At 33.1% G+C, this 27,332-nt stretch overlaps 2 protein-coding genes across 2 annotated transcripts in view; both read left to right on the forward strand.

The window, feature by feature from the left end:
- Nucleotides 1–12,208, forward strand: part of LOC126742590 (muscarinic acetylcholine receptor DM1) — a 76,412-nt gene extending 64,204 nt beyond the window's left edge. The window contains exons 8-10 of the mRNA XM_050449658.1: nucleotides 5,554–5,756; nucleotides 5,829–6,181; nucleotides 11,681–12,208. Coding sequence (XP_050305615.1) covers nucleotides 5,554–5,756; nucleotides 5,829–6,181; nucleotides 11,681–12,063 — 939 coding nt within the window. The 3' untranslated portion in view covers nucleotides 12,064–12,208. The remainder of the gene's footprint in view (nucleotides 1–5,553; nucleotides 5,757–5,828; nucleotides 6,182–11,680) is intronic.
- Nucleotides 12,209–17,896: 5,688 nt separating this feature from the next.
- Nucleotides 17,897–23,437, forward strand: LOC126735061 (uncharacterized). Its single transcript, XM_050438988.1, has one exon. It carries the CDS (start codon nucleotides 17,897–17,899, stop codon nucleotides 23,435–23,437), a length of 5,541 nt encoding a protein of 1,846 aa, XP_050294945.1.
- The last annotated feature ends 3,895 nt before the right edge of the window (nucleotides 23,438–27,332 follow it).

The raw sequence follows: 27,332 nt of genomic DNA on the forward strand, positions 1-27,332 counted from the left end.
TAATGCGGTTACTTAAAATTCCAGCCCGTATATTACGTTAGTTTGTTTAGAAGAAGACCAAGCCGCTGTAATATTAAGTCTCTTGAGGATACTACTCATTTAATTTTCTAAGAATGGAGAAAAAAGCAATTTTAAGTAAACCACTTCTCCATTCCTAGCTATGTTGTTGTTGGTTAAATTATTAGTTTAATGTGTCGAATGAATAATAGCTTTTAACTTCCTAAATCTCTTCTTGATCATAAAATACAAAAGTTTTTCAGGAAATGATGAGGTCGTAAATACAGAAACTTCAGTTTATTTATTTTGAAACAGACTAGTACTCGTTCATAATTAATGAACTTCTTAGGGATGTAAATGTGTTATTAATGACCCATTAAATCTAATGCAAAATAAGTCTAATAAACTGGTTAAGGTTTTATTAGATAAAGGATTCATTGATGACTATACATACAAACATTTAGTTTCACATAACTGTGTACGTGCTGAAATGTATTGACTCATTAAGGTTTATAGGCATAATATGCCTCTACGACCTATGGTTTCTACAAGTAACTGTTTTACATATAAGCTAGCAACATATTTTTCTAAGTTACATAAAACTCCTATTCTCAACTCACCATATACAAGAAAAAATCCCTTTAAACTTGTAACAAACTTAAAGAAAAGAACTTTCAAAACTATTCGGTTAATTTCTCTCCATGTGGTTTTTGGTGGCTCTTTACCAATATACATATTGACTTCTTAAGCTATAAATTACATTAGAAAAAATGTTCATAGGGTGGAATTCATGAATTATCTGGAAGATTTTATTTTTATCATTAAATTTATTTTTTAATTTTCTGTATTCACTTTTGACGGCGAGATTTTTCAATAAATTTATGGTTGCCCTATAGATTCTCCCTAAAGCCTTACAATTGCTGACATTATATTGCTCTATCTGGACCAAAGAATTTTATCTACCAATGATTTACCAGTACCTATTTATTATTATCCAATACCTATTTATTATCGATCTTAGAAAGATTTATCTTAGAAAAACTACAAGCAGATTGTATTAATCTTTTAAACATTACCATTTATTTTACTCAAGGAAAAATATAAACTAATTAGTTTAGACAACCCACCTAGTCGGGCAGGTATTCAAATTTTATGTCTTGAATTTATTAAATCTACCTTTGTAAAAAAGAGCTTTCCTAAAAACATTTTGGATTTTTTGATCCAGAAGAGACTTAGGAAATGAAAAAAATATTTTCATTTGACACATCACATTAATAATATAACTAACAATAACATAGTCAGGTATGGGGAAGTGATCTACTTAAAATTATCTTTTTCTTCATTCTTAGAAAACGAAATGAGTAATATCTTCAAACTACTTAATATTACAATGGCTTGGTCGTCGTCTAAAACTAGATTCCATTCCTCTTATGAATAAAAGTGGTGTGGTTGATAAGTTTGATTATCTTTTCTGTTAGATATCTATCTCTTATGTTAGTCAAACATCAGTCGCTTCACAAAAGGCTTAACCAACTGAAATATCATTTAAAAAATCTAAACGATAATCATTCTGGCCCTGGTGAACATACCATAACCAGAGGGCGTAAGTTCAACTTCAACATGGTTACGATTCTTCATAGAGAGTAACCCTCATAAAAGATTATTTCTAGAGTCGTGGTATATAAACAAGTACAAATATGTTAATATATAGGCTGTTCAGCAGAATATCTTGCAAAATTATAGGTTTATCCTCAACAATAATAAATAACCAAAGAGACTACTCAAAAAAAAGTTATATATAAAATAGGAATTTTAGCAAGGAGACAATACGTCATGCCATAACAAATAAAAGTAAAGAGAAATTGAGGTTGTCAATCAATCAATGCTTTATTATCATAAAATTTAAAATTTTGTCGACAAAGCTATTATTTAAATAAATCATACAAACAAAATATATACAAAGAAAAAACAAAAAATACAAATATATAAAAATAAAAAATACAACAAAACTTAACAATTTTATAAATTGTTTGAGGTCACATTTCCTTAAAATCTATAAAATATATATACATTCACTTGTATACAAAGTCGGCAAAAAAGCAGGCACCTTTTTACAAAAACATTATTAGCAAACTACTAATTTGTTTACATAATATTCGAATATTATTTATGTACATTATCATAACAACATAAACAAATTAACCAGTGTTTAGGAAGCGCGTGCTTAAAATTACATAAGATTAATTATTAAAAAAAGTCGTCTCGTGACTAGGTCACGAGATATGGTTCTACGAAGAGCCACCATATTTAAGTTGCTCCAAGAAAAACTAGTATCGTCCGCAAAGATACAAATTTTACCATTTATTTTGTTGTTACCGTTTATTTTACGTTGTATTTCTGGACAACTTTTGGAAAACCTTTTATTTATAAAAATTGAAGAAATCAAGTTTATAAAGGTGAGGGCCATTGAAATAAACAACATTTTGTAAAACTTAGTTTAAGGTTGGCCTCGAGAAGCTTAATAAATATTTCTTGGATATTCTTTAAATAATCTTTAAATGTTTTTCACAGTGTCAGTCTAATATATAAGACTGTAAACTGCCAAAGTCCTAAAGTCCTGTTCCAGTTGAGAATTGAGTATTTTTCTCATTTTCTAAAACCATTTTTATTTGCCAGTATTCATCCTTTAAATCCAGCGTTAAAAGCCCTTATGAATCTAATAGGATATCCAGAGTATCATCACTTTGTTGGCAAAATCTACACAAAATTTGAAAAAATCTGTCTTTTTTCTTTACAGATACAATTGAAGATGTCCAAGGACTCTGAGATGGTTATATAATTCTTTATATCTTAATTTTTTGACGCATTAAGAAATCTTCATTTTGTTCAGCAATCAGTATCCTTCGAGGTGCTTGTTTTATCGGAACATTGTTTCCAGTATTAAGTCTACCTGAATAACGAATTCTGTCAGCGTTTTTCTGATGGAGACTACTTTAGAGCGTTTACCATTTGAACCAAAATAGTAGATTTCTTCTGGAAAAAATTTAGGTTACCAAAATTTACAATGAAAAATTCTAGATTGATGTTCGATTGAGGCACAAATGGAGCCTTCAAATAATATGAATTACGAAAAACTAGCCACTATCGGTAAAAATAATAAACTAAACGTAAGACTCTTAATAACGTACTTTCATTTTTATAACAATGCTAAACAACAACCAAGCGTAGTAAATTAAAAAAAAACTATTCAAATATATACGCCCTTAAAACCAATAAATATTCGTTCAAAGAAACACTAATTTATGCAAAGAAAAGCTACTGCATTGTGGCATAGCATTATCTCCACGTTACACAAAACTTATTTTCTAATCAACGAGAAACAGACGATATATCAGGCGGATGCTGTCATGTCACTAGTAGTAGTCCAAAATGAAACGTCGCCCATTGTTTCATTAAAACCTATTATTTACGCTTATACCGTAACAAGTTAAACGGGAAATGTTGGGTCTCTCGAACGTTTATTTTAAATGACAATTTTCAGGTTTTTTTCGCTTTTTTATATTTGTTTTTAAGTGAAATTAATTAAAATGTCTGTTATTGGTGAAGCAGTTTATCAACGAAAAAAAATATATTTGTAATAGTTCCTTTTAGCACTTGGAGTCAGTATAATATAAATATAGCGGTACCTTAAATCAGTGCCGTATAGATTTTTAAAATAGTTCTTCTAGTTTTATTAAGAGCGAAAAAGACGTAGAACATAAACTTAAACACCTAATTTGACCCTTTATATATAATAGAGAACTCATAGATAACTCCATTATAGATAATATGGTCTTATGTCTGTTAATTTTTGTAGTTTTAGTAATCATTCTACAAAAAATGATTATGTCAAAATGTCCTATACATATTTTTCATTTTGCCGCTCAATTACGAAAAAATATAATTTAGTTTTTATTCAAAGCGATGGGGGATATGAATTTTCAAACGCTGTTGGGGATATTAGAAACAGCTAATAAAACAAGTAGTAAGTATATGGGTTCTGCAAACTAGTACATAATAATATAATTGCCATAATAATTGAATTGTACATAATAATAATTGAAGTCATTAATTAATATACTTGTAAAGTGTATAAATTAATAATTTAAATATAAAATGAGCAATGTTATTTAAGGGTATATGAAACAACACGAGCCTTTAAGCAAAGTTACTTGGAAGCTTACACTTAGCTTAAATAGAGAGTAACTGTTAAAATAAATAATTATTATGTTGGTTAGGTACTTCATTACCACACAATTCCAACTATTCAATAGCTAATTATTGAAGTACGAGGATGTATTAATCACAAAGAGGGATTTTTCTTTAACATTTATTTATATAAAAAATATAATCTTCAATTTTTCTTCGGCAGAAAGTGTAAGATTGTAAGTGCTCATTGACAGACTGTAAGTACTCCGATACTTTTGCTGCCTGGCAGTTATGGACAGCATTAACCGTTTGTCTATCATATAAGAAATCAGTAAGAAAAACCTCCTTGCAATCAAAAACGGCCAACGCAAGAATCTTACTGACTGAGAGAAGTCGATTGTGACATGCTAAAATTGAACATGACATTAACCACATGCTGTCGTCCAGTTTTAAATTTTTTGGTCTAATTAAAACACTTAAGTTTCAGACAGGATATCATTCCCATACTCTTTCAATAATTTTCTTAATTAAAATTTATTATATCTCGTTTTGCAACGGAGTACTAATTATTTGACTAAGAGGAATAACGCTCTAATCATACTTCGCATCCTCAATACACTGCACTGCAAGAAATCTGTCTATGGAAATCTGTAAGATAAAAAGTAGTCATTATCCAAAGAGATGCAGACGCGAGTTTTTAAACAACGTTTGCTTTGGTGTTACATTTTAAGCTTAAACTCTTAATTTGACCCTTTATATATTATAGAGAACTCATATATTGTTTTGGAATTCTTGTGTTGCACCTGGCTGGGCGTCGCGATCGCGCAGGTTAAAGCGGAGAGCTTTGATTGGCCTGTCCGGTCACGTGACGCAAACGTAGAGTACAGATTGTCTTATTTCCTTGTTTCTCGCATTATGAAATAAAAGATCGAGTAACGCAGGAATGATAAATCAAATTTAGCTATTATACTGTGTCGCACTAGGATAACCATTAAACAAATAACTTAAGCTAAATAAAACTAATCATAGATAATTCCGTTATAAATATTATTGTCTTAGGTCTCTTAATTTTTGTAGTTTTATTTACCATGCTACAAAAAATGATTATGTTAGAATGTCTTATTAAACGAGAACTTACATTTTTTACATTTTGCCGCTCAGTTACGAAAAAATATAATTTATATTTTATTCAAAGCGATGGGGGACATGAATTTTTAAACGCTTCAAAAGAAAAGTATTTGTAAGAAAAAAGTAGTCGTTATCCAAAGAGATGCGGGACATGAGTTCTTAAACAAAGTTTGTTTTGGTGATACATTTTCTCTATTACTTATTTACTTTTTCTAATAATACATTTTGTTTTTTCTGTAGCGTTTTATCCAGGAGCGGGGCTTTCGAGGTAGCGTCCGCCAATTACGTGCTTGGTGCATTGCATGGTGGCACTCGGGAAAGGACGAGAGTGACACAGAAGAAGAGAGTCCCAGCGAGCAGGGGCATAGCTGTATCACACCTTTATCCATGGATACTACGCTACCAAGCTCCGTTTCTAGGTGTACTTCACTCAATGTTATTAGGTAAATAGGATCATAATCGCTTTGTAATAATAATTCAACTCATTACATAAAATAATTTTATATTTGTTCAAGGGATCCTTATTCAACAAGAGACAGCAGCGGTGGTTTAGCCAACATGACTCCCACACGATTTACTCCTCGTGATACGCGGAGTTTACCAATGGCAAATAGGCTGATGACCGGAACTAAGTCTGGATCAACAGATAGCGTTTATACGATCGTTATCAAACTGCCGGGTGGAACAATGGATTCAAAAGAAGGCGGGCATCGAGGGTCTCTAGAGGCGCCCTCTATTAAAATGATACCAGAAGACGCCGTGGATGAGGACGCATTTAGGAGTAATTCGAATTCGATCTCGTACTCGAACCATGTAAATAGACGACCGTCTGCTATGCCGGACGTTAGGATACCACTTAATGCTAAAGGTATATTTAAGTATTGTAGCGTTTTATTTTTCTATTTCTTATGTTCACTAACGCTCCATTGATATTTCATTAGTTTCAATAATTATATTAATAATTTCAGTCAACTTCTTTTATCGATATTTCTTTAAATTCACACTGTCAATGACACATTACTTCTGTAACGCATTACTCTCCTGGTTTTATTATTCATGCTTTCTGTTGACGGTCCGTCACTCTTCTGGTTGGTCTTGATTGATGTTTTCTCTGATTGGATTGACATTGACAGCTCAGGCGAGAGGTGGGGTCGTAACTTATTTAGTCGGTACTGCATCCATTTTTCGGGGACTTGTTCCCGTGTCGCAGGTAGAAGCGCACGTAAAAGGCCAGTTTTTTATTTTCGAAATTTGTGAAGCAGGAAGTGGCCAATATGGTTTATAATTTATAGTCCTTAATCTTGTTCCTTTAGGGAACTGTTTATTTCATAATTCTGGTGCAGGATGCCCAAGATTTTAATGGATAGATAATGAAACTTAGCAAGGTGAGTGTGTCACATTTTGAACGCCATTCATTTTTATCGACAGTGAATACAATGGCAACCGTTGTTTTAGGGTTTTACTTTTCCATTTTCCTCTTTATTCTTCTTCAATTGTTGATGGCTGCAGGATTTTGATTTCCCCGAGAAATTGCTGTAAGCTGTGGAGCTGGAGCCAAAGTTAGAGCTAGTATTAGAGATTCCCAGTCCAGATAGCTAAGCTACAAATGGCATACATTCACAGCCTCGATTTTGAAGGCCAGCCGTTCATTTCTTGGAGGAATATACAGGCCAGTTTATTCCATTTATTTAAATATTACTAATCATAGATTTGTCTCATTTATTTAAATTTTTATTAATATACCTTTTATTTCAATTTAATCTTACAAATATTTAATTAATGTCATGATTTAATTTAATGTCAATTTCTTATCTATAATATTAGTTATTTTTTGTTCAGTATTTTTCAGTACCCTTTTTTGGTAATTAAGTAGATATAAAACGGTTAAGGCTGATATGCCTTAGGTAAAAAGGTTCATGAACTTTCCCTTGCATAATACAAATATGTACTAAAAAGTTTAATAATTGCAATTTATTTTTCAAGTGCTGAAATCTACCTAGTAGCTTAATCATAATTTAAATGTTACATTTGACAAACTTATTTTATTTAATCATATCAACATTATTCATATTTTAATTCATAATAAATTATTAACATTTAACCGATTAGAAAATGAGGTGTATACATATCTTTGATGTAAATATAATTTGGTTGTATTGTTAAGATATTTTTTTTTGTCTCTTTAAATCTACTTTATCCAGGGTCATTTAATTGTTAATTAAAACCTATATACCAAGTGTTTTTCTTAGTTTTCTTTCATTTATAAAAAAAAAACTAAGTGGCGCCCTCTTATTTATTAATTATAATCAAGATTATATTCTTTAATAGCCAGTCATAATTGAACCTTCGAACAATCCCAAGCCTCCAATAATTCTGAGCTACCGTCTGCAAACTCTTGGCAAAATAGTAACACTGTAAAGTTAACGCCGAGAAGTTTAAATCATCTTTGAATAATTTCTTTCCTTAGTCCCATTTACATATTTTTTTTAACATGGTTTAAGCTGCTCTTCCTTAAATTAACAAAAAAAATTAAATACAGTATAATCCATTTGTAATGAACTCGCTTATAATGGAAACTTGCATGTGATGAACGAATTTTGAACAACGGCTTAAACACATGTAAAATCCTCGGACAAAATGTACTCGCTTATAATGGAACCTTGCTTATAGTAGACTAAAAATTAGTCTACTATGTCTATCATAAGCGATGTTTTCCGGGAATTCCCCGAAACGATATTTTCTGATGCAATAATAAACAAGCTTTTATTTGAGCTCGCAGTTATTTTGTGGGTGATATTCGACGTGCCGTATTTGTCTCGAGACTTATATGGAGAAAAACGGTAAAGAAGGAATAATTAAAGTATGAAAGAATTTGGAAAAATAATCGGCGAGGAGTCTACATGCAGCTCTGGAAGGATTGATCACTTTAAAAAAAGGCATAACATTGTGTTTGGAAAATATACGACGAGTCGGCTTCAGTAGATAGAAATATTACAGATGAATGGTTGGCTCGTGTTTGGCCTCTAATAAATGACTATACAGAGAATGACATATTTAATGTCGACAAAACTGGGATTTTTTATAAAATGTTGCCCGATAAAACTCACAAATTAAAAGGTGACATGTAGTGGGCGAAATATGTCAAAAGAACGTATTACAGCAATGGTTTGCGCTAATACTGGAACCGAGAAACGGAAATTTCTCATTATAGGTAAGTTTAGGAGTTCATAAATGTAATTTGAAATTTTAAATTCGAATAGAATTTTTAGATTTGTTTTGTTGTTTAATACATACTGTGGTTTAAGTGTTACGAATACATTCTCTGTTGTTTCAGGAAAAGTTCAAAATCCCCGGTGTTTTAAAAACGTTAAGACTCTTACTGTGGACTATTCTTGGAATAAGAAGAAGAAAAAGAGAAAGCTTGGATGACCTCACCGATTTTTGAAGATTATTTAAAAAAGTGGGACAGAGAGCTCTTCAAAGAAAATCGAAAAATTTTATTGCTAGTGGATAGTTGCCCGGCTCATCCGGAAATTAGACTCCATTGTATCAAGTTAGTTTTTTTACCACCTAATGTAACATCAGTTCTATAGCCCATGGACCAGGGTGTCATTTGGAGCTTGAAACAAATTTATAGGAAACAAATCCTGATGAAAATAATGGAGACTATGGAAAATACTACCAATATTCACAAAAGCATTACTATTTTGGAAGTTGTAAATTTGTTAAGTCATGCATGGAATGAGGTTTCTACGCAAACGATCTATAATGGTTTTCGTCATGCCAGGATAGTAAAAGCAACAGCTACTACTACTATGGAATCCGATCCTGAAGATGACCTTCCACTGGCCGAGCTGATAAGAATAAAGAAATTATTGGTTTTAGAGGATTTTGAGGATTTCGTTAATGTCGATAAGAACGTTACTGTAAGAGAAGAATTATCTGATGCAGACTTGGTAAATTAAACACTTGAGGAAGAAGAAGTTAAAGATGATACAGTAGAAGAAACCGAGGTAACCACAGAAGAGGCTCTTAGCTGCGTACAAATAATACAACGTTATTTTCTACAGAAAGAGAACAGCACTGAAGTGTTTTCAAAATTAAATAACCTACTTTTTTGAGAAGTAATGTTTTTATAAATATGTATGATTGTGTATGTATGTACATATACATACATACAGTGTGTGTCAGCCAAATGGAATAAATTAGCTAATAACATCTATTTATTGGAGCGTGTTGAAAAAAACGCTCGAACACGTCGATTGGTTTTTATAGTTGCGCATTTTTTTTCATAAAAACTTTTGATAAAGGGTGTATCAGATAACGGTGGTCAATACCAACTTGCTTAGTTTAAACATAACACCCTGTATATTAATTAATTTTTAGATTTCTCAGATCATTTTAGACATATTTTGCATACAATGTCCTATACCTATCTTTGACTGTTTCGGAAATATTAAATACAATTTTGAAAAGAAAATTATTTATTTTTCAAAATTCTCTACAACACACTTAATAATTCTTGCCCATTTAGGTCTTGGTAACGATAAAGCAAGCAAAAACTATTTCAGCATTCCTTTTTATTGATATGAGAATAAAAAAAAACTAAAAATTGTTGTTTACTTTGGTTTAAAATGCCAGACTTAATGTTGACTCATGTTGCATGACAGAAGTAGTCGTCAGTGCTATAGTCGTTTGAATTTCATTAACTACAAGCCAGAAAAATGGTTCATTTAACAGAAATGCACAAAATAACAATTATTCTACAGATGATATGGGGATAATACATGGACGCAAATGGAAGTAGCTCGCTTATTTCACGAAAAATTTCCAAATTTGCCATCTTTAACCCAAGGGACAATTAGTAAAATAGAAAAACAGTTCCGCGAGCGGGGCCATATTAGTCAGGTAAAAAAAGCAGCTGACAATGCAAAAAGTGAGGATACCAAATTGGCTGTTATGCTTGAGTTTGAGGAACACCTACATACATCTACTCGGAAAGCAGCCCCAGTACTCGATATTAGCTATTCATCAGTTATTAAAATATTAAAAGAAAACAAAATGCATCCCTATAAAATTATACCCACCCAGGATCTCACGGAAGACGATTTTAACAGGAGAATGTATTTTTGTAAACAAATGATGGCAATGTTAGACAGCAATCTGATCCAATTAGAATATGATTGTTATGTTTTCTGATTAGTGCACCTTTACTCTTCACGGTCAAGCCAATCGTCAAAATTGCCGCTATTGGTCCAGGGAAAATCCTCGCTGGACCAGAGAAGACAATACTCAATACCCTGAAAAGGTTGACGTGTGGGCAGGAATTATTGAAGATCAGATCATAGGTCCCTTTTTTATTGAGGGCAATTTGAATGACCATAATTATTTCGAATTGCTTCAAAATAATGTAGTGCCAACGTTGGCCAACTTGTATCCTGATCCAGGAACCTCACAAGTTCCAGCGAATATGATATGGGTTCAACAAGATCGAGCACCACTTCACTACCAAATAAATGTCCGGCAGTACCTCAACCAAATATTTCCAGATCGGTGGATAGGGAGGCGAGGATCGATGGAATGGCCAGCACGGTCTCCCGATCTGACGCCATTAGACTTTTTCTTATGGGGATATGTGAAAACTATTGTATACAAAACTAAAACCACTAACTTAGCTGACTTACGAAGATGGATAACCCTTGCAATTAGATCGATCTCACCTAAGATGTTAAGTAACGTTAGAAGAAATTTCTATTTACGGGTAGGGTGTTGCCGAGACGTTCGTGGCGAGCATTTTGAACATCTCCTACATTGACATTAATGTTTAGATTTGTATTATGTATAAGTTTTTGAATATGTTGTAACAATTTTCGGCAAATAAATAATTTTCTTTTCTAAATATTATTTTTTTTGAATTTTACTTAATATTTCCGAAACAGTCAAAGATAGGTATAAGACATTGTATATAAAATATGTCTAAAATGATCTGAGGAATCTAAAAATTAATTAACATATAGGGTGTTATGCTTAAACTAAGCAAGTTGGTATTGACCACCGTTATCTGATACATCCTGTATAAAAAGTTTTTATGAAAAAAAATGCGCAACTATAAAAACCAATCGACGTGTTTAAGAGTTTTTTCCAACAGGCTCCCGTCTATTTATTAGCTAATTTATTCCATTTGGCTGACACACACTGTATGTATGTACCTGTTTAGTAATAAAATACAGTTTTAATTAAGTTGTGCATACATAATTTGTTTCATCTCATAAGATGGATACTCGGGTATAATGAACTATATCTCTTAGTCCCCTCAAGTCCATTATATGCGGATTACACTATATTTTAAAATTTAATTTACTTTTAGGAATTCCAAAGCACTTAGCGGGCAAAGCACTGCTAGCAAACGCGACCAAAAACCACGGCAAAAAGAAAAAGAAAACCCAGGAAAAGAAGGCGGATAAGAAAGCGGCGAAGACCCTCTCCGCCATATTGTTGACGTTCATCATCACGTGGACGCCGTACAACATCCTGGTGCTGCTCAAACCGGTCACCTCGACCAGTGCCCGCATCCCTCCTCAGCTGTGGGACTTTTTCTATTACCTCTGCTACATTAACTCTACGATCAATCCGATGTGTTACGCATTGTGTAACGCCAGTTTTCGCAGGACCTATTTGAGGATCTTGCAGTGCAAATGGCAAAGTAGGAACCGAGCCGCGGCTGTTAACAGGGGATTTTATAACAACTAACGACTCACTGATTTGGTAATAACGAAAGTATTATGTAAAATATAGAATACTGGATCGAACAATCGACTTTTTGAGATATCCGTTTTTTTTTGTAAAATAATTAAATTAAATAATTTAGTCAGAATTCATGAAATCAAGAAAACAAATTTGCATGCGGTTTATTTTTGTTGAAAAAATAATTTAATAAAATTTGGTTTTTTTTAAGTTAATATTTGACACTATTAACATAAATATCAAGTTAGAAAATATATTCTCTTACGCTCAATTATTACAAAAAGAAAAGAAATATGTTCATATATTTCAATATGTTCTGAGTAAGTTATATCATTCAGTATCATTACTGAATGATATGAACATTACAGTAATGATACTGAATGATATGAGGAGTTTTATTTATAGTCCTCCGAGCTCGTTTTTTCTTTTCGATATCCTACCTTCCTTTATTTTTTGCACGAAATTGAGAAGAACGAAAAACATTTTGAACAAACGTTCAATTTGAACCAACGTTCCGGTGGGTAAATCTACTACCGTTATCAAGGTAAATAAAAGAAATTGAAATTACATATAGGGTGTCAATTTCAAAAATTTCAATGCAAATATCTCTGAAACAATCAAATGCAATGCAATTTGTGCAATTTGAGTGACAACTTTGTTATTATGAAGTATTATTTTATTTTAATTAGATGCTCAAAATGCATTCTATTTTGGGATAAATAAAATTACAATCTATTTTCAAACCACTTTTCGAAACACTTTTTTTGGTATAAATGCACATTCTGTAATAATCCGTTGCCGAGATCATCGAGTGAAACGTTTTAAACACAACAGTTTTTAAGTGACCTAAGGAAAAAAGTCGAGGGGTGTTAGATCTGGTGATCTTAACGGCTATTCCATTGAACCTCTTCTTTGAATTCACTGATCTGGAAACCATTATGTAAAAAATGCCTCACAGGAAGAACATAGTGGGGTGGCGCTCCATTTTGTTGAAAATGTATAAAATATCTGTTTATATTCCTACTTCATAAATATCCAACTGATTTTCTATTTCTTCAACAATTTTAGGTCGGTTTCCATTTAACATTTCATTCCACATTCCAAGGGAACTTTTTCAGAATGTTAGAAGTGAGTTGAAAAACTTTTATTATTTTTGTTTTATCCAAAATGAAATGCATTTTGAGCATCTAATTAAACAAAATAGCACTTTATAAAACAGAGTATATTTCAGTTAACTTATACATTTCTTTGACCTGTATAGAATTTAAGAAAAAATCATATGCAGGTGAATACTACTCCAAAAAGGGTGGTGCCATTTAAAATTTTGAGGTTAGGGTGCATTGAGCCCAAGGGGTGACTCACCCTGTATCTAAAATATGGTGCAAAGCTGTATGTTCAACTATTGGCTAAAAATAATTTTTTTCAGCTTATATTTAGAAAACAAAAATTTAGAAGTGGCATAACTTAGATACTGATTTTTGAGTATTAAATACACTAGGTCAAACGTAAGCGAATGACCATTTGAAAAGGGGAGTGCGATGACGGGGTATTTGCTTATTGTATCGAGTATCGAGACTATGCATTGCAGATCTAAAAGTAAGCTTTTTGCGAAGGTACATCGGACGTCCTGTTTCTCAACTTTATGCAAGAATATGTGCATCCTTAGTTGATCCTGCATATTTAACCAATTAAGATTAATCAAAAAATGTGAAACATGACCTCTTATGTTAAAGATTAAAAATTAGACGGAAACCTGAGTCTTAAATTCTTTTTAAGCGATTCTTTGACCGCAAATTAAGACATGGTCGTTAAATTATATTTGCATAGATGCTGATTCGCCAAATCGGTTATTTAAGGAAACATTTATTATATTGTACTTTTATATTGTACTTTTGAACAATTTTCCTTATATGTTTTTTAAATCAGATTAGTTTCAATAACTATCCCAAATTTTGATACTCGCTTAGTGTTGTGTTGTTATCATCAGCAATTTTAAGTTCGTAATTGTGTTCAGCCTACTGACTATTTGGACCAAAAAACATAACTACCGACATAGACCGATTTATTTTTAGATCTTTCTTGATGCATAACTGTAAACATTTGGAATAGATGCACTCATTGACCTAGTCGCATCAATTGCAACTTTAAGATTAAAGCTAATACGAAGTTGCGTATCATCTGCGTATCTTTCCATTTCACAACGACCTGCAAGGTGTTACATGTCAAATGTATAAATTAATAAAAGCAGAGGCCTCAAGATAGAATCTTGAGGTACCCCTTTAGACAGCAATTTTTACTTGTTGTCTTCGTCTAGATAAATAATCCTGAAAGAAATTGACTGTCGAGTTTGAAAATCCATAGTATCGAAGTTTTCCACTTAGCAGCCGGTGATCCAAGATGCGAAGGCTTTACTAAAACCTAAAAACACTAAATCTGAAGTATTCCCACTGTCTGCTTTTTGAATAATGTTCTCCAAGATATTAACTAATACCGAAGAAGTACTGTAATTCTTTCGAAATCCTGACTGAGACTCCGGGATAAGATTATTATTAATAAATTAATGTATGATTTGTGTATATAAAACCTTTTCAAACACCTTGGATATGACTGGTATATAGTGTGTTGCTTTGTTCAATCGAAATTTTGAAAAGTACTTTTTTAATAAGATGTTACAAATTCTAAGCCCAACAGGGATAGATGGCGAATATATTCGTATAATTATCAATTTGTACTAGCACCAGACAGCTGCAGCGCGGACGGAACACCAACTACCGAAAAAAATTAACTTCAAGCAGGAGTGAATTCTATCATTCTTGATTTTAAAATTATTCACAGGAAATTAGGCCCTTAGTGGCACTTAAAAAATTGATTTTAACAAAGCCAACATAAACGATATCAGATACGCCGATAATACATTTATTGTCACTAATAACGAAGAAGATCTAAAAAAACTTAATGAACAAGATAATCGTCACTTGGACACAGTTTGGCTTAAAACTCAATTCCAGTACAATAAACTATATGTTTATTAGCAAAGAAACTAATATTGTGGATGATGGTATTATGAACAATGGCATAAAGCAGGAGAGATTGAGTTAAGCTAATGTATCTCGGTAGCAACATCAATGATCAATAAAACCCAACAGAGGAAGTGCGAAAACGTATTCAGTCAATAATAGCTTACAATTGACGAAGTCTATTATCATAGTTGAAGAATGCTACGGGAAATCTACACTCCAAGTTTTTTGAGCATCTTTGAATAAATCAATGGTTTTTAACATGATTGCCAAAGTAGAATACTTGCGTTTTTTGAATGTTAAGAACATTGTATCTAAGTAAGAACGAGTTTTTCTGTAAATATAAATTAGTAGCCAAAAATTTATTTTCCATTACTGTCATCTTTTATAATTTATTTAAATTATGCTTCATTCTTTGTCTATCTAATTTTTATAGCTAATAACTATTTTTGAGTTAAATATTATGTTTTTTTGCTTTATTAAATATGGTTAGTATTATATATCATTTTGAAAAGAAAAAATGTTCAATGTTCAAAAATACTATTTTATTTACGACGCCTCTGATTGTTTTTAAAGTTTGCTATTGATCTCTGCATAAAATTATCTATCCAAAGCAGTTTTCAAATTTTTTATATTTTACACAGGGTGCGAGCTATGACACAATATAGCATTCCCACCTGAAGGGAAGGGAAGTTCAAAAGGAACATAGAGTCTTATATTTCTTATTTACAATAATTGAAACCCTATGTATATTTGATCAAAAAACAGTCAGAACCTAACTCAAAGAGAAAAGGAACAATCTTACTATTTTTGGTTTTTATTTGGCTTTGCGGAAATACCCGCATCTTCACCAAATTGACGTCTCTTTATTCATATCTGGGTTTACTAGTAGGAGCTTGCCATAATGTTAATATGCCCTGATTTCTACAAGAAAAATAAAAATCAGAAATTAAAATCCTGTCATCGTGCTGTTTATTTACAGATGCAAAACTCAACACTGATAAGTCTTATGTCTTTTCCATAGACACGACACTTGTTCATAAATGATTGATCTTTTTATCTAGTGGAGTAAAGTCACGACGCTTAACACTAACTTTAATGAGTTAGAAATAGCGCCAGTCGTTTATGTGAGCTTCTTAATTGAATGTAAAACCCGATAACGTTTGCATTTTTACAAACCTATTAATGAAACAGCAGCAGCCTTCCGGATCTGTTACGATTGCTTCTGTTTCAGATTCATTCGTCAGTATATTTTTAATCGTTTGTGAATGGGCTGATCCCACTTCTGATCTCGGAAGATCGTCTTCAGACCACCACACCAACAGATTTAGAAACTAATATGAATAAATACCTTAATTTAAATCAAAATAACATTGACAATATCTTTGGCCGTCAAATAGTTAAAAAATCTCTTACAGGACATTAGTTCGAGCTAGTTTTACCTACGAAATTGGTATTAGGGTCAGGTATCCTACTATTTTTTTATTAGATTGACTAATAATAGTAACCACTGAATAGTTTTCTGCAATTTTTTTATATTGCTAAAATCGGCAGATTAAAAAAATCCTGTTGATAAATAATTTTATAAAAAGGTATAAACAATTAGATTTTAAATTTATAATAAATTATCAAATGGACTGCATAAATATACCGTAAAATCCATCAAAATCGGTTGATTGATTTGAGCATTACGGCTTTTATTTAAAAAAAAATACAAATATGTAACTACACATTTGTAAAAATATACAAAATATTATTGGATCTAAACTGGTAAATCATTTACATAAATAATTTTAACCTTATATGCAATAGTGCTATCTAATAGTCACACTTCAAATCACAAATTAAAGTATTCGAAGCAAAAATGTAACGAAATTGATAGTAGTACAAAAGTATTGATTAGTTTTATTTAATTTAAGTTATTTGTTTAATGGTGCGACACTGTATAAAAGCTAAATTTAATTTATCATTCCTGCGTTACTCGATCCTTTATTGCGTAATGCGAGAAACAAGGACACGAGACAATATGTACTCTACTTTTGCGTCACGTGACCGGGCAGGCCAATCGGAGCTCTCCGCTTTAACCTGCGCGATCGCGACGAGTCGACGGAAGAATCGAAGGGAAGAGGCTGTGAAGGAGTAGTTTTTAGTTCTCTTAAGTTTAAGAATAACAATCAAACATGTAACTCAAACCATTACCATTAAAGGCAGACTGTAAAATTGAGTAGCCTTTTTATTAAACCGATATTGGGAATATCTTAGCCCAACCAGGGGCACAACAAGAATCCCAAAATATACATTGGTCCTTCGTAGACGGATATAACCAAGAAATAACGCCGGCAGCCGCCATGTAAACCAGTGATCCAGTTGCAAACGGGAAACATGGCCGCCGTGAAAACCCGAAAATGCGAAGCATTGCATTGTGAAATATGTTGTAATAATTGATACAATTGAAGCTGACGAATTCAGAGCCAGGAAAAATAAGGTTAGTCCATTTTCCATCATCCCATTTATCCTTAATGCAATATTAATGCCATTTGAACCACCTCTTTTAATTTATACATATTTGTTTTATTCTTATCCACTATTTAATAACAAATCTACCGAGTGAGGTATGTTACTAGTTTAGTGTTTAGGTATGTGTTATGTTATTTAATTCAAACAATATAAAGCATAGCTGCCTATAACCCGCCTTAGACAGGCCTTTAGTCTATCCAATTAACTGATTTACTCACTTAATTTAATACTTATATTTTTCTTCTTTGGTTTACTAGCCTTTACCTTTCTGATTAACCTCATTAAGCCTACCATAAATAATAAAAATGACAAACAAAAAGCAAAGAAGTAATGTCGGTCTAAATGACTCATCCCAGGAGCGGTCTAAAGCTCAGGTAGAGGAATATAATATTCTTGTAGCTCAACGCGATGCACTAACAAATGAAATAAGTAGATTTCAAACATTTTTAGAGAATAAATGTATAGATTTAGACAATCCTCGAGATAACCCTATATTAAAAATAGATTTGAGCACCCGTTTAACTAATATTGAGCCCATTCTTAGTGAATTTAAAATTATTCAGCTAAAAATTGAGCAATTGTGCTTGGCTAATGATTTCGAAGAATCAGATAGCCAAGAGCAAGAGCGTACTGAATTTGAAAATTTATTTTATGAAACTGTATCCAATGCCAAAGCAACTCTAGAAAGAGTTGATAAAATTATTAATGCAAGTGTGCAGCCAGACTTAAGCTCAATCCCACATTTACCCACCTTTCAATCAATATATCCATATGGTCCTCGTTTGCCCCCTATACCCCTACCTAAATTTAATGGCTCTTATGAGGCATGGACCAACTTTAAGGACACATTTCTCTCTTTAATAGATAAAAGTACACAAATTAACAATGTGGAAAAATTTTATTATTTGCAATCTACCCTACAGGGAGAGGCAGCTCAAATCATTAGCTCATTGGCAGCTACCGAGCATAGTTATGCTACAGCCTGGTCTTTATTGCAAGAAAGATATGAAAATAAAAAGGCAATCATACATTCCCACATTAAATGCATTTTTGAATTGCCTGTTATCAAAGACGAATCCCACATTCAGCTACGAAAATTCTTAGACCTATTCCAAACCCACTTTAAATCTTTACAAAACCTCGGGGAACCAGTAAAACATTGGTGCACGCCTGTCATATATCTGTTAAACTCAAAACTAGATTTTTCAACCCGAAAGGAATGGGAAACTTTCACTAAAGATATTGAAATCCCAACAATCCAGGATTTTTTAACATTCTTATCTCAGCGATGTTGCTTTTTAGAATCTTTGGATTTTAAACTAAATATTAAAAAGTTTCCTAGTAAGTTTGAAAAATCCTATGAACGTAAAACTTTAATAACCCAAAATGCTCTACGCCCATGCCCTAATGTAGTGTGTCCCATGTGTAAAGATACACATTTTATCTATTCATGCAAAAAGTTTTTAGAGTTGTCTGTATCAAGCAGGTTTTTTGAGGCAAGGAAGGCAAATCTATGCACAAACTGCTTGCGTCCCGGCCACAGACATGGAGAATGTCATTCAACAAACAGTTGTAGAAGATGTCAAGCGAGGCATCATACCCTCTTACATAGAGAATCTAATCAGGATCCTAATTACGATTCTAATATCCACTCAACTGGTAAACCTCATCAATCCCAATCAAGATATATGCAACCTAACCTTTTACAGCCTAAACGAGAAACAAACTCAAATTATACAAGTACTTTGAATTCTGGACAGCATATGATGCAAGGCAATAACGCCAATCATCAATCTCATGTAACCGCATCGAAGCATGCACCCTTTAGTCCTGGTAGCCAACAACAAAATACAATCAATCATAGTCTTATGTGTGAAACCCCAAATACACCCCTCTCCCATAATTCGGGGTATTCAGATTTACCCAGTACAAGCCAAGCAACCCAAAACCTGTATTGTGCCAGCCAAAATCCCAACTCATTTGTTCTTCTGTCTACAGCATCCTTATGTATTTATGACAAAAACCACAAACCCATTATTTGCAAAGCCATTTTGGATAATGGTAGCCAATCAAACTTTATTAGTGAAAAATTATTCAAGCTATTAAATATACCATACCAATCTGTGAATATGTCAGTCTCTGGCATAGGCCCTGACGTCACAAACCTCACTAAACGAGTCCAGTTACAAATAAAGTCCATGGTCAATAATTTTTCAGCTAAAATCCCAGCCTTGGTGATTAATAAAATCACAGAGCTTACACCTCAAATTCCCATTGACATTTCTAGCATAAAACTACCCGCTGACATCATTCTTGCTGATTCAAGCTTTCACACCCCTTCGGAGGTTGATCTTCTGATAGGAGCTGGTTTATTTTATAATATACTTTGCTCTAGGCAAATAAAAACTGGCAATGGCAATCCCATTCTACAGGAGACCCAGCTTGGATGGGTAGTAAGCGGACCACTTTCTTTACTGGCAAATGTTTCCTATGCATCATCGTATAAAACCCATAGACAATCATTGTTTTGCACCAATGACCTCCAAGGCTGTCTTGAAAAATTTTGGTTGACAGAAGAAACCACTCAGCAAGTACCCCATGTTCTCTCTAAAGAAGAGCTTGAATGTGAAGATCATTTTCAAGAAACCACTCATCAGGACTTAACAGGTCGCTTGCAGGACTGCTTGCGCAACGACACTCTGCAGCCTGCTTTAAAGAGATTCTATTCTCTGGAGCAGAAATTTGACAAGAACCCAGAAATTAAAAAATTATACATAGATTTTATTAAAGAATATATCTCTTTGGGCCACATGTCTGAAATACAACCTAATCAATCAATTGATTCTAAGTATCCATGCTATTATCTTCCCCACCACTGTGGCGAAAAGGTTGATAGCACCACAACCCGTTTAAGAGTAGTCTTTGATGCCTCTTGCGTCTCAAGCACGGGCCTATCCCTGAACGACACCCTTAAAATAGGTCCTAATATTCAAAACGATTTGTTCTCCATCATTGTGAAATTCCGTAAACACAATTATGTTCTTATCGGTGACATCGCCAAGATGTATCGCCAGATTTTACTAGAGCCATGTCAACGCAACCTTCAGCGTATAATATGGCGGGACAACCCCAACGAAAATATTCGACATTTTACCTTAAATACTGTCACTTATGGTATGGCAAGTTCCTCCTATTTAGCTACCCGCTGTCTCAAGGAAATTTCTGATCGTTCTAAAAACAACTACCCCCATGAAAGTCAAGTGTTACGTACGGACTGCTACGTTGACGATATCGCGTCAGGAACTGATACCAAAGAAGAGCTTATCGTCCTTGGAAAGAATCTTGTTGCTCTTCTTAAGAAATTTGGATTCGACTTAAGAAAATTTTGCTCAAATGACCCCGAAGTGTTATCAGAGTTAAGCCCAGATGCATCTAATGACACACATTTTATTCTGAGTGATGAGCATAGTACAAAAACCCTTGGGATATCCTGGAATCCCAGACAAGATTTATTTATATACACTTCAACCATAAACTCCAATTCTAAACCAGTAACAAAAAGAACCATTCTTTCCTTAATTTCTCAAATCTTTGACCCGTTGGGCCTCTTAGGTCCCATGATAGTTCAAATAAAGCTGCTCTTACAAAAGCTTTGGCTTCTCAAGGTCGATTGGGACGATCCTGTTCCCACAGATGTTTTTCGAACTTGGAAAAATTTTACTTATCATCTATCTTTAGTAGACTACTTTCGAATTCCTCGACAAGTAACCATCAAAAATGCAATTTTCTTAGAGCTCCATGGATTTTGTGACTCCTCAATAAATGTCTTTGGAGCATCTATCTATGTACGTTCAATCGACCCACTTGGCAACATTGCAGTCAACCTCTTATGTGCTAAAAGTCGAGTAGCTCCCCTAAAGGCTGCAACCTTGCCCCATCTCGAGCTTTGCGGAGCTCTAGTTTTATCACGATTGATGAAGAAGGCTCTAAATGCCCTAGATTGCAACCCAGACAAAATAAATTTTTATACCGACTCTACCATAGTTCTCTGTTGGATTTCTTTGGAACCTCGCCAGTTAAAGACTTATGTGTGCAATCGAGTTTCTGAAATTCAGCAACTTACCAATATAAACAGTTGGCACCACATATCTTCAACAGAAAATCCAGCAGACATAATATCTAGAGGCACCAATCCTCAAGATCTGAAATCTTGTTCCTTATGGTGGCATGGACCTTCATTTCTTTCGAAGCCTACAGAATTTTGGCCAAAGAATACCAATATTTTGAATTTTAAACGTAAACCACCCGATCCTGGCATCCTAGAATTGAACCCAAAGTCCATAATCCTTACTTCAGCTCATATAGAAAGAAATTCTTTGTTTGACAAATTTTCAGACTACAACAAGCTAGTCAACGTAACCGCCTATTGCCTTAGATTTGTTCAGAATATAAAATCACCCAAGACCATTCGTCAAATTGGACATTTAACGCCCACAGAGCGTCAGAATGCATTAAATACTCTAGTCATCATGGCCCAAGTTGAATGTTTTTGTGACGACATTCGAAACCTTAAAGTTAAGGGAAATGTAAAACCTCAAAGTAAACTAAAATCCTTGAACCCATTTATAGATAGTCAAGGTATTCTGCGTGTCGGTGGACGATTAAAAAATTCTTTGCTCGATTACCAAACCAAACATCCTATGTTGTTACCACAATATCACCCTTTGACCCGTTTGATTATCACTCATGAGCATAAAAGAAACTTTCACCCAGGAGTACAATCAACACTATCGTTTGTTTGGCCTCTTCATGGAAAATCAGCCGTAAAATCTATTCTTCGAAAATGCGTAGTTTGCTATAAAGTAAATCCCAAGCCCTTAGCTACCCTCATGGGAGACTTACCTGAACCCCGAGTTACCCCTTCTAAACCATTCCTTCACACCGGCGTAGATTATGCTGGATTTTTTCTTATGAAGGAATCGAAGTTAAGAAACCGCAGATTTATAAAGGCCTACTTATGCGTCTTTGTCTGTCTAGCCACCAAGGCTGTACACTTAGAGGTAGTCAGCGATCTAACCTCTCAAGGATTTATAGCTATGCTTAAACGGTTTGTGTCAAGACGAGGGTTGTGTAAACATTTGTACTCTGACAATGGAACGAATTTCGTTGGAGCACAGAGTGAATTACAAGAAATATTCAAATTTTATGATACTTCTGAGCTTCAGGCTTATTTTAAAAACAACATGATTAATTTTCACTTTAACCCTGCTAGATCACCACATTTTGGGGGTTTATGGGAGGGTGTAGTAAAATCATTCAAACACCATTTGCGGCGTATTTTATCTGAGGATAACCGTTTAACCTATGAAGAGTTTTATACCTTTGTGGTTCAGGTGGAGGCAATATTGAACTCCCGTCCTATTCTGCCCCTCAGCAACGATCCTTTAGACCTTGAATCCTTAACTCCCGGGCATTTCCTTATTGGACATGCGCTCAATATGGTTCCGGATGCTGACTTTAAGGAGACCCCAATGAATCGGCTTACTAGATATCAAATGCTCCAGTCTATGGTTCAACATTTCTGGCGGAGATGGTCGGAGCAGTACCTCCACACCCTTCATGAGAGACACAAGTGGCGCTTCAAAAGTGAAAGTCCCAACTTTCTTGGCGCATTGGTTTTGCTCAAGGATGACAGCAACCCCCCTACCAAGTGGACCGCTGGTCGAATCACTGATGTTCACCCCGGAAAGGATGGAGTGGTGCGTGTGGTGAGTGTGCGGATTTCTAATGGAAACATTTTAAAACGAAGTATCGTTAAGGTATGCCCTCTTCCAATTTCCGAATAAAACCTTTGTCAGTGTTAGCTTAGTTTGTTCGAACTGAACTTGTGAATCTTAAGTTTTAAGTCATATCTTAGTTTAATTTGTTAAATTTAACTTATACTTATTCATTTTCTTTAATTACTTAAATTTCGAGCTTTAGCTTATTGAAAGGTACTCCGGGTACTTTCAAGGGTGGCGGTATGATTAGTTTTATTTAATTTAAGTTATTTGTTTAATGGTGCGACACTGTATAAAAGCTAAATTTAATTTATCATTCCTGCGTTACTCGATCCTTTATTGCGTAATGCGAGAAACAAGGACACGAGACAATATGTACTCTACTTTTGCGTCACGTGACCGGGCAGGCCAATCGGAGCTCTCCGCTTTAACCTGCGCGATCGCGACGAGTCGACGGAAGAATCGAAGGGAAGAGGCTGTGAAGGAGTAGTTTTTAGTTCTCTTAAGTTTAAGAATAACAATCAAACATGTAACTCAAACCATTACCATTAAAGGCAGACTGTAAAATTGAGTAGCCTTTTTATTAAACCGATATTGGGAATATCTTAGCCCAACCAGGGGCACAACAAGAATCCCAAAATATACAGTATTTACACCATGTGCGTAATTCAAAATTCTAATTTCCTACAGATTTCACGAATTCTGACTCAATAATAATTTTCCAGTATTTGTATTTGTATTAAGGTCTCTTTATATTCGCGTGTTAGTATTTATTATAAAATACTTTCATTGGTACTTGTATGAATGTAAGAGTAGTGCAGTGTAAGCGGTGGTCTGAAAAAAAACAAATTTACATATATATTTATATATGTTATAGAATGTACTTTGTTTTATTGTAATTTATTAATTTCTATTTATTGTTTGATTTTTGTATTTATTATGCTTATGATACCACAGGGTGATTTGATAAAAATTATTTAATTTGATATAGAGACAAAAATTTTTAAACACTTTGACTTAGGTTAAAGAAACATTGCGAAAGTAACAAAGCAAATAATTCTCTATTAGGAAATTTTTAAATTAAATTTGTCAGTATATAGCAAGAACAATATATGTCGAAAGCTGAGTTTTATCAAGTTTTTCAAAATATAATATACCAGGCCTTAGGCGTTTTCGAGAAGTTTCGAGAGCTAGAATTCAAAAAGCCGATCTTTTTGAATAAAGAAAACAAAAAATTTAAAACTTAGAATCATTCAGTATAATCACTAAATGATACAATTGCAACTTAAAAACTTAATAGAATTTACAGCATATTTTTGTATGTAAATTTAACTTTTGATTCAAATCACCCTGTATACAAAATGTGGTCATCTTATTACAGCAGCTCGTAACGATTCAGCCAAGAAACTTCTTTAGGAAAACCAAATTGTTTATGTAGAAACAGATTTTTATTTCACCTATATTAGGTGGTTACATATAATATATATTTATTAAATTAATATGTTATATTTATATATATGTGTATGTACTTATTAGAATCGTTACGACGGAGAGTGATTTTTTTTAAATATTTTGTCAAGTTTGATGTTTAACATATATGTATGTGTTATTATGTTTTTTCTTATTTGAACATATATAAGTAATAATAATACTTATTAATAGTAGTAATAATATTTTTTTAGATAATTCTTTATTCTATTATTTTTGTTAAAAATTTAATTTCAATCTCTTTTGGGTTATTCCAAACGATTTAAAATGACTACACATTTATTTTATTTTATATAACTATCCATATTTCTAGAATATTTAGGTTTCTCTTTTAAATCAGTTATAATAGACCCATCAATCACTAAAGCTGACTTAAAAAAAAAACATTTTAAGTAGGAATCTGTAAATTGAACCGCGCATATAAATAGTTTCAAATAAACAAAAAATAACGATGAAAAATGAAAATATATATAAATAATATATAAACTGTAGTCTAGGACAGAGATCCGGATGAGGTTTAAAAATAATTTAGGCAAAGAAAATCTTTTTTTCCTATTTTTAGATAATAGTCAAGTCCTTTTCCTGGAAAAGCGAAACATACCTAAGGCAGAAAGCAAGGATCAAATTGTACTTTTTAACCCAAATTTTATTTGTAGAGACATAAGTATATTAATTTTCTAAGTTTCACTTAGTTTGAAATTGACCAAAATTATCTTCTTTTTTTTTAAGTTATTTATGAAATATTTTTGCACAGGGTGTAAAAAAATTGTAAAATTTGGTAAAGACTAGTCCAAATATGTTTAAGTTTTTTTATTATTTTGGCTACTTTTTTAATATTTTAGAACATCCCCTATAATATAAAGCAAACGGACCTCGCAGAAACTTAAAACCCACCTTATGAAATTTTGCAGAGTGATAGCTCTTAGATATCCATCGGCGTAAATCTCTAAAAAATTGTTCTTTCGGGTTATAACCATTTGAAGTTACATCAGATTTTTACTTGGTCTACCCTTATATATTTTAGTTTTTCTGTTTTTGCGTGGATTTAAGAACGGCTTATGCACAAGTGTACGTTAAACCTTAACGTTTTTTTAAAAGCAGGTGTATTATTGCGGCCAGCTGCATCCAGTATTGTGTTTAATAAGGAATGGTCCTGATAGTTAATATTTGAATTATGTGTTGCATGGTACAGAAACCATACAATACCGACTGACTACCTGAGCACAAGTACCGGGAGTCTGGATTGGCAGTGTAATAAGATTTTTGGTCCCGGCGGTTCTTAGGTCAAAGAAACCACTAATGTCGGGAAATCTCAGTTTATCCACTTCAGTCAAGGGCTTTAATTTTAACACCTTTTAATAATAAAACATAAATAATATAAATTGCTATCCCAGAACTAGGACAATTGTAAACTTAACTTTTAATAATAAAAACACTGACCCGGATTAAAACCTTTCAATGGAATCGAGGAGTCACAGGCGCCATACTTCGTTACTAAATGGTGATAAATGCAGTAGTAAGCAGAGGAATAATCCCAGACTACATCGACATGTAGATTTTAAAGAATGTTATTCATTTCCACAAATAAGGTAAATATTTAAGGCGCCCGATATTCTAACAGAACAAACTATAGCAAAGATAGAGGTCGTTCAGGACTTCATCATTGATGAAAAATTAAATTAACACCTGATGCTTTGTTGTTACCCTTAAAAAGGCAGGTTCATTCATATCGATGGCTTAGACTGCAAACCATCTCCAAAAAGTTTGTTTTATAGGAGAAGGATAAAACTGATGTTAAAGACTCAGCATAAAAATAGGAAGGCATTTTTCGTTATTGTCTTAATTTAATATTCAGTCAGTTAGATTTTTAATAAAACATATTAAGCTAATTCCATTTTTTTTCTGTTTTACAAGGAAAATTTAGAGTTAGCTGGATTACAAGAAACTAATGATTGTATTTTTAGGAAGTTAGAGGCTAGTTTAAAAATAAAACAATTTAGGTTACAATGCAAGTTTTATTTAAGCAAACGTTAAAAGAGAATTAATTTTCCAAATAATAGATCATGATAAAAGCTATAACAGTCTGAAGGTGGAACACTTATTAGTGCCTGTAGATCACGATATTTTCATTTTTTAATTTTTCTTCGATTTGGATACCTGAAAGGTAGGCATTTAATTCCAAGTTGTTGTACTTGCTTGTGATTGGCGTTGTGGTAAGACAGTCCACTCATCTCTGAATCTCAACTTATATAAAACTTCTCTATTGGGATTATACTGAAGAGCTCTTATATTTCTCACCTTAAAAAACAAATAATACAGGGTAAACGTATATAAATACTAAAAGTGTGAATTAAATAAACCTTGGGTTTCCTTTCACATCGACCGATGTCCCGGAAGTTTTTGAATTTATCCTGCGTTATATATTCGACATCATAAGGTTCCGGTACTTTTCTTGCCCTTCTGCAAACGGTAA

The sequence above is a fragment of the Anthonomus grandis genome, chromosome 1 (assembly GCF_022605725.1).
Source record: "Anthonomus grandis grandis chromosome 1, icAntGran1.3, whole genome shotgun sequence".
NCBI lineage: Eukaryota > Metazoa > Arthropoda > Insecta > Coleoptera > Curculionidae > Anthonomus > Anthonomus grandis.

Coding starts and splice junctions, on each gene's coding strand:
- LOC126735061 (XM_050438988.1), top strand. CDS start 17,897: ATGACAAACAAAAAGCAAAGAAGTAATGTCGGTCTAAATGACTCATCC.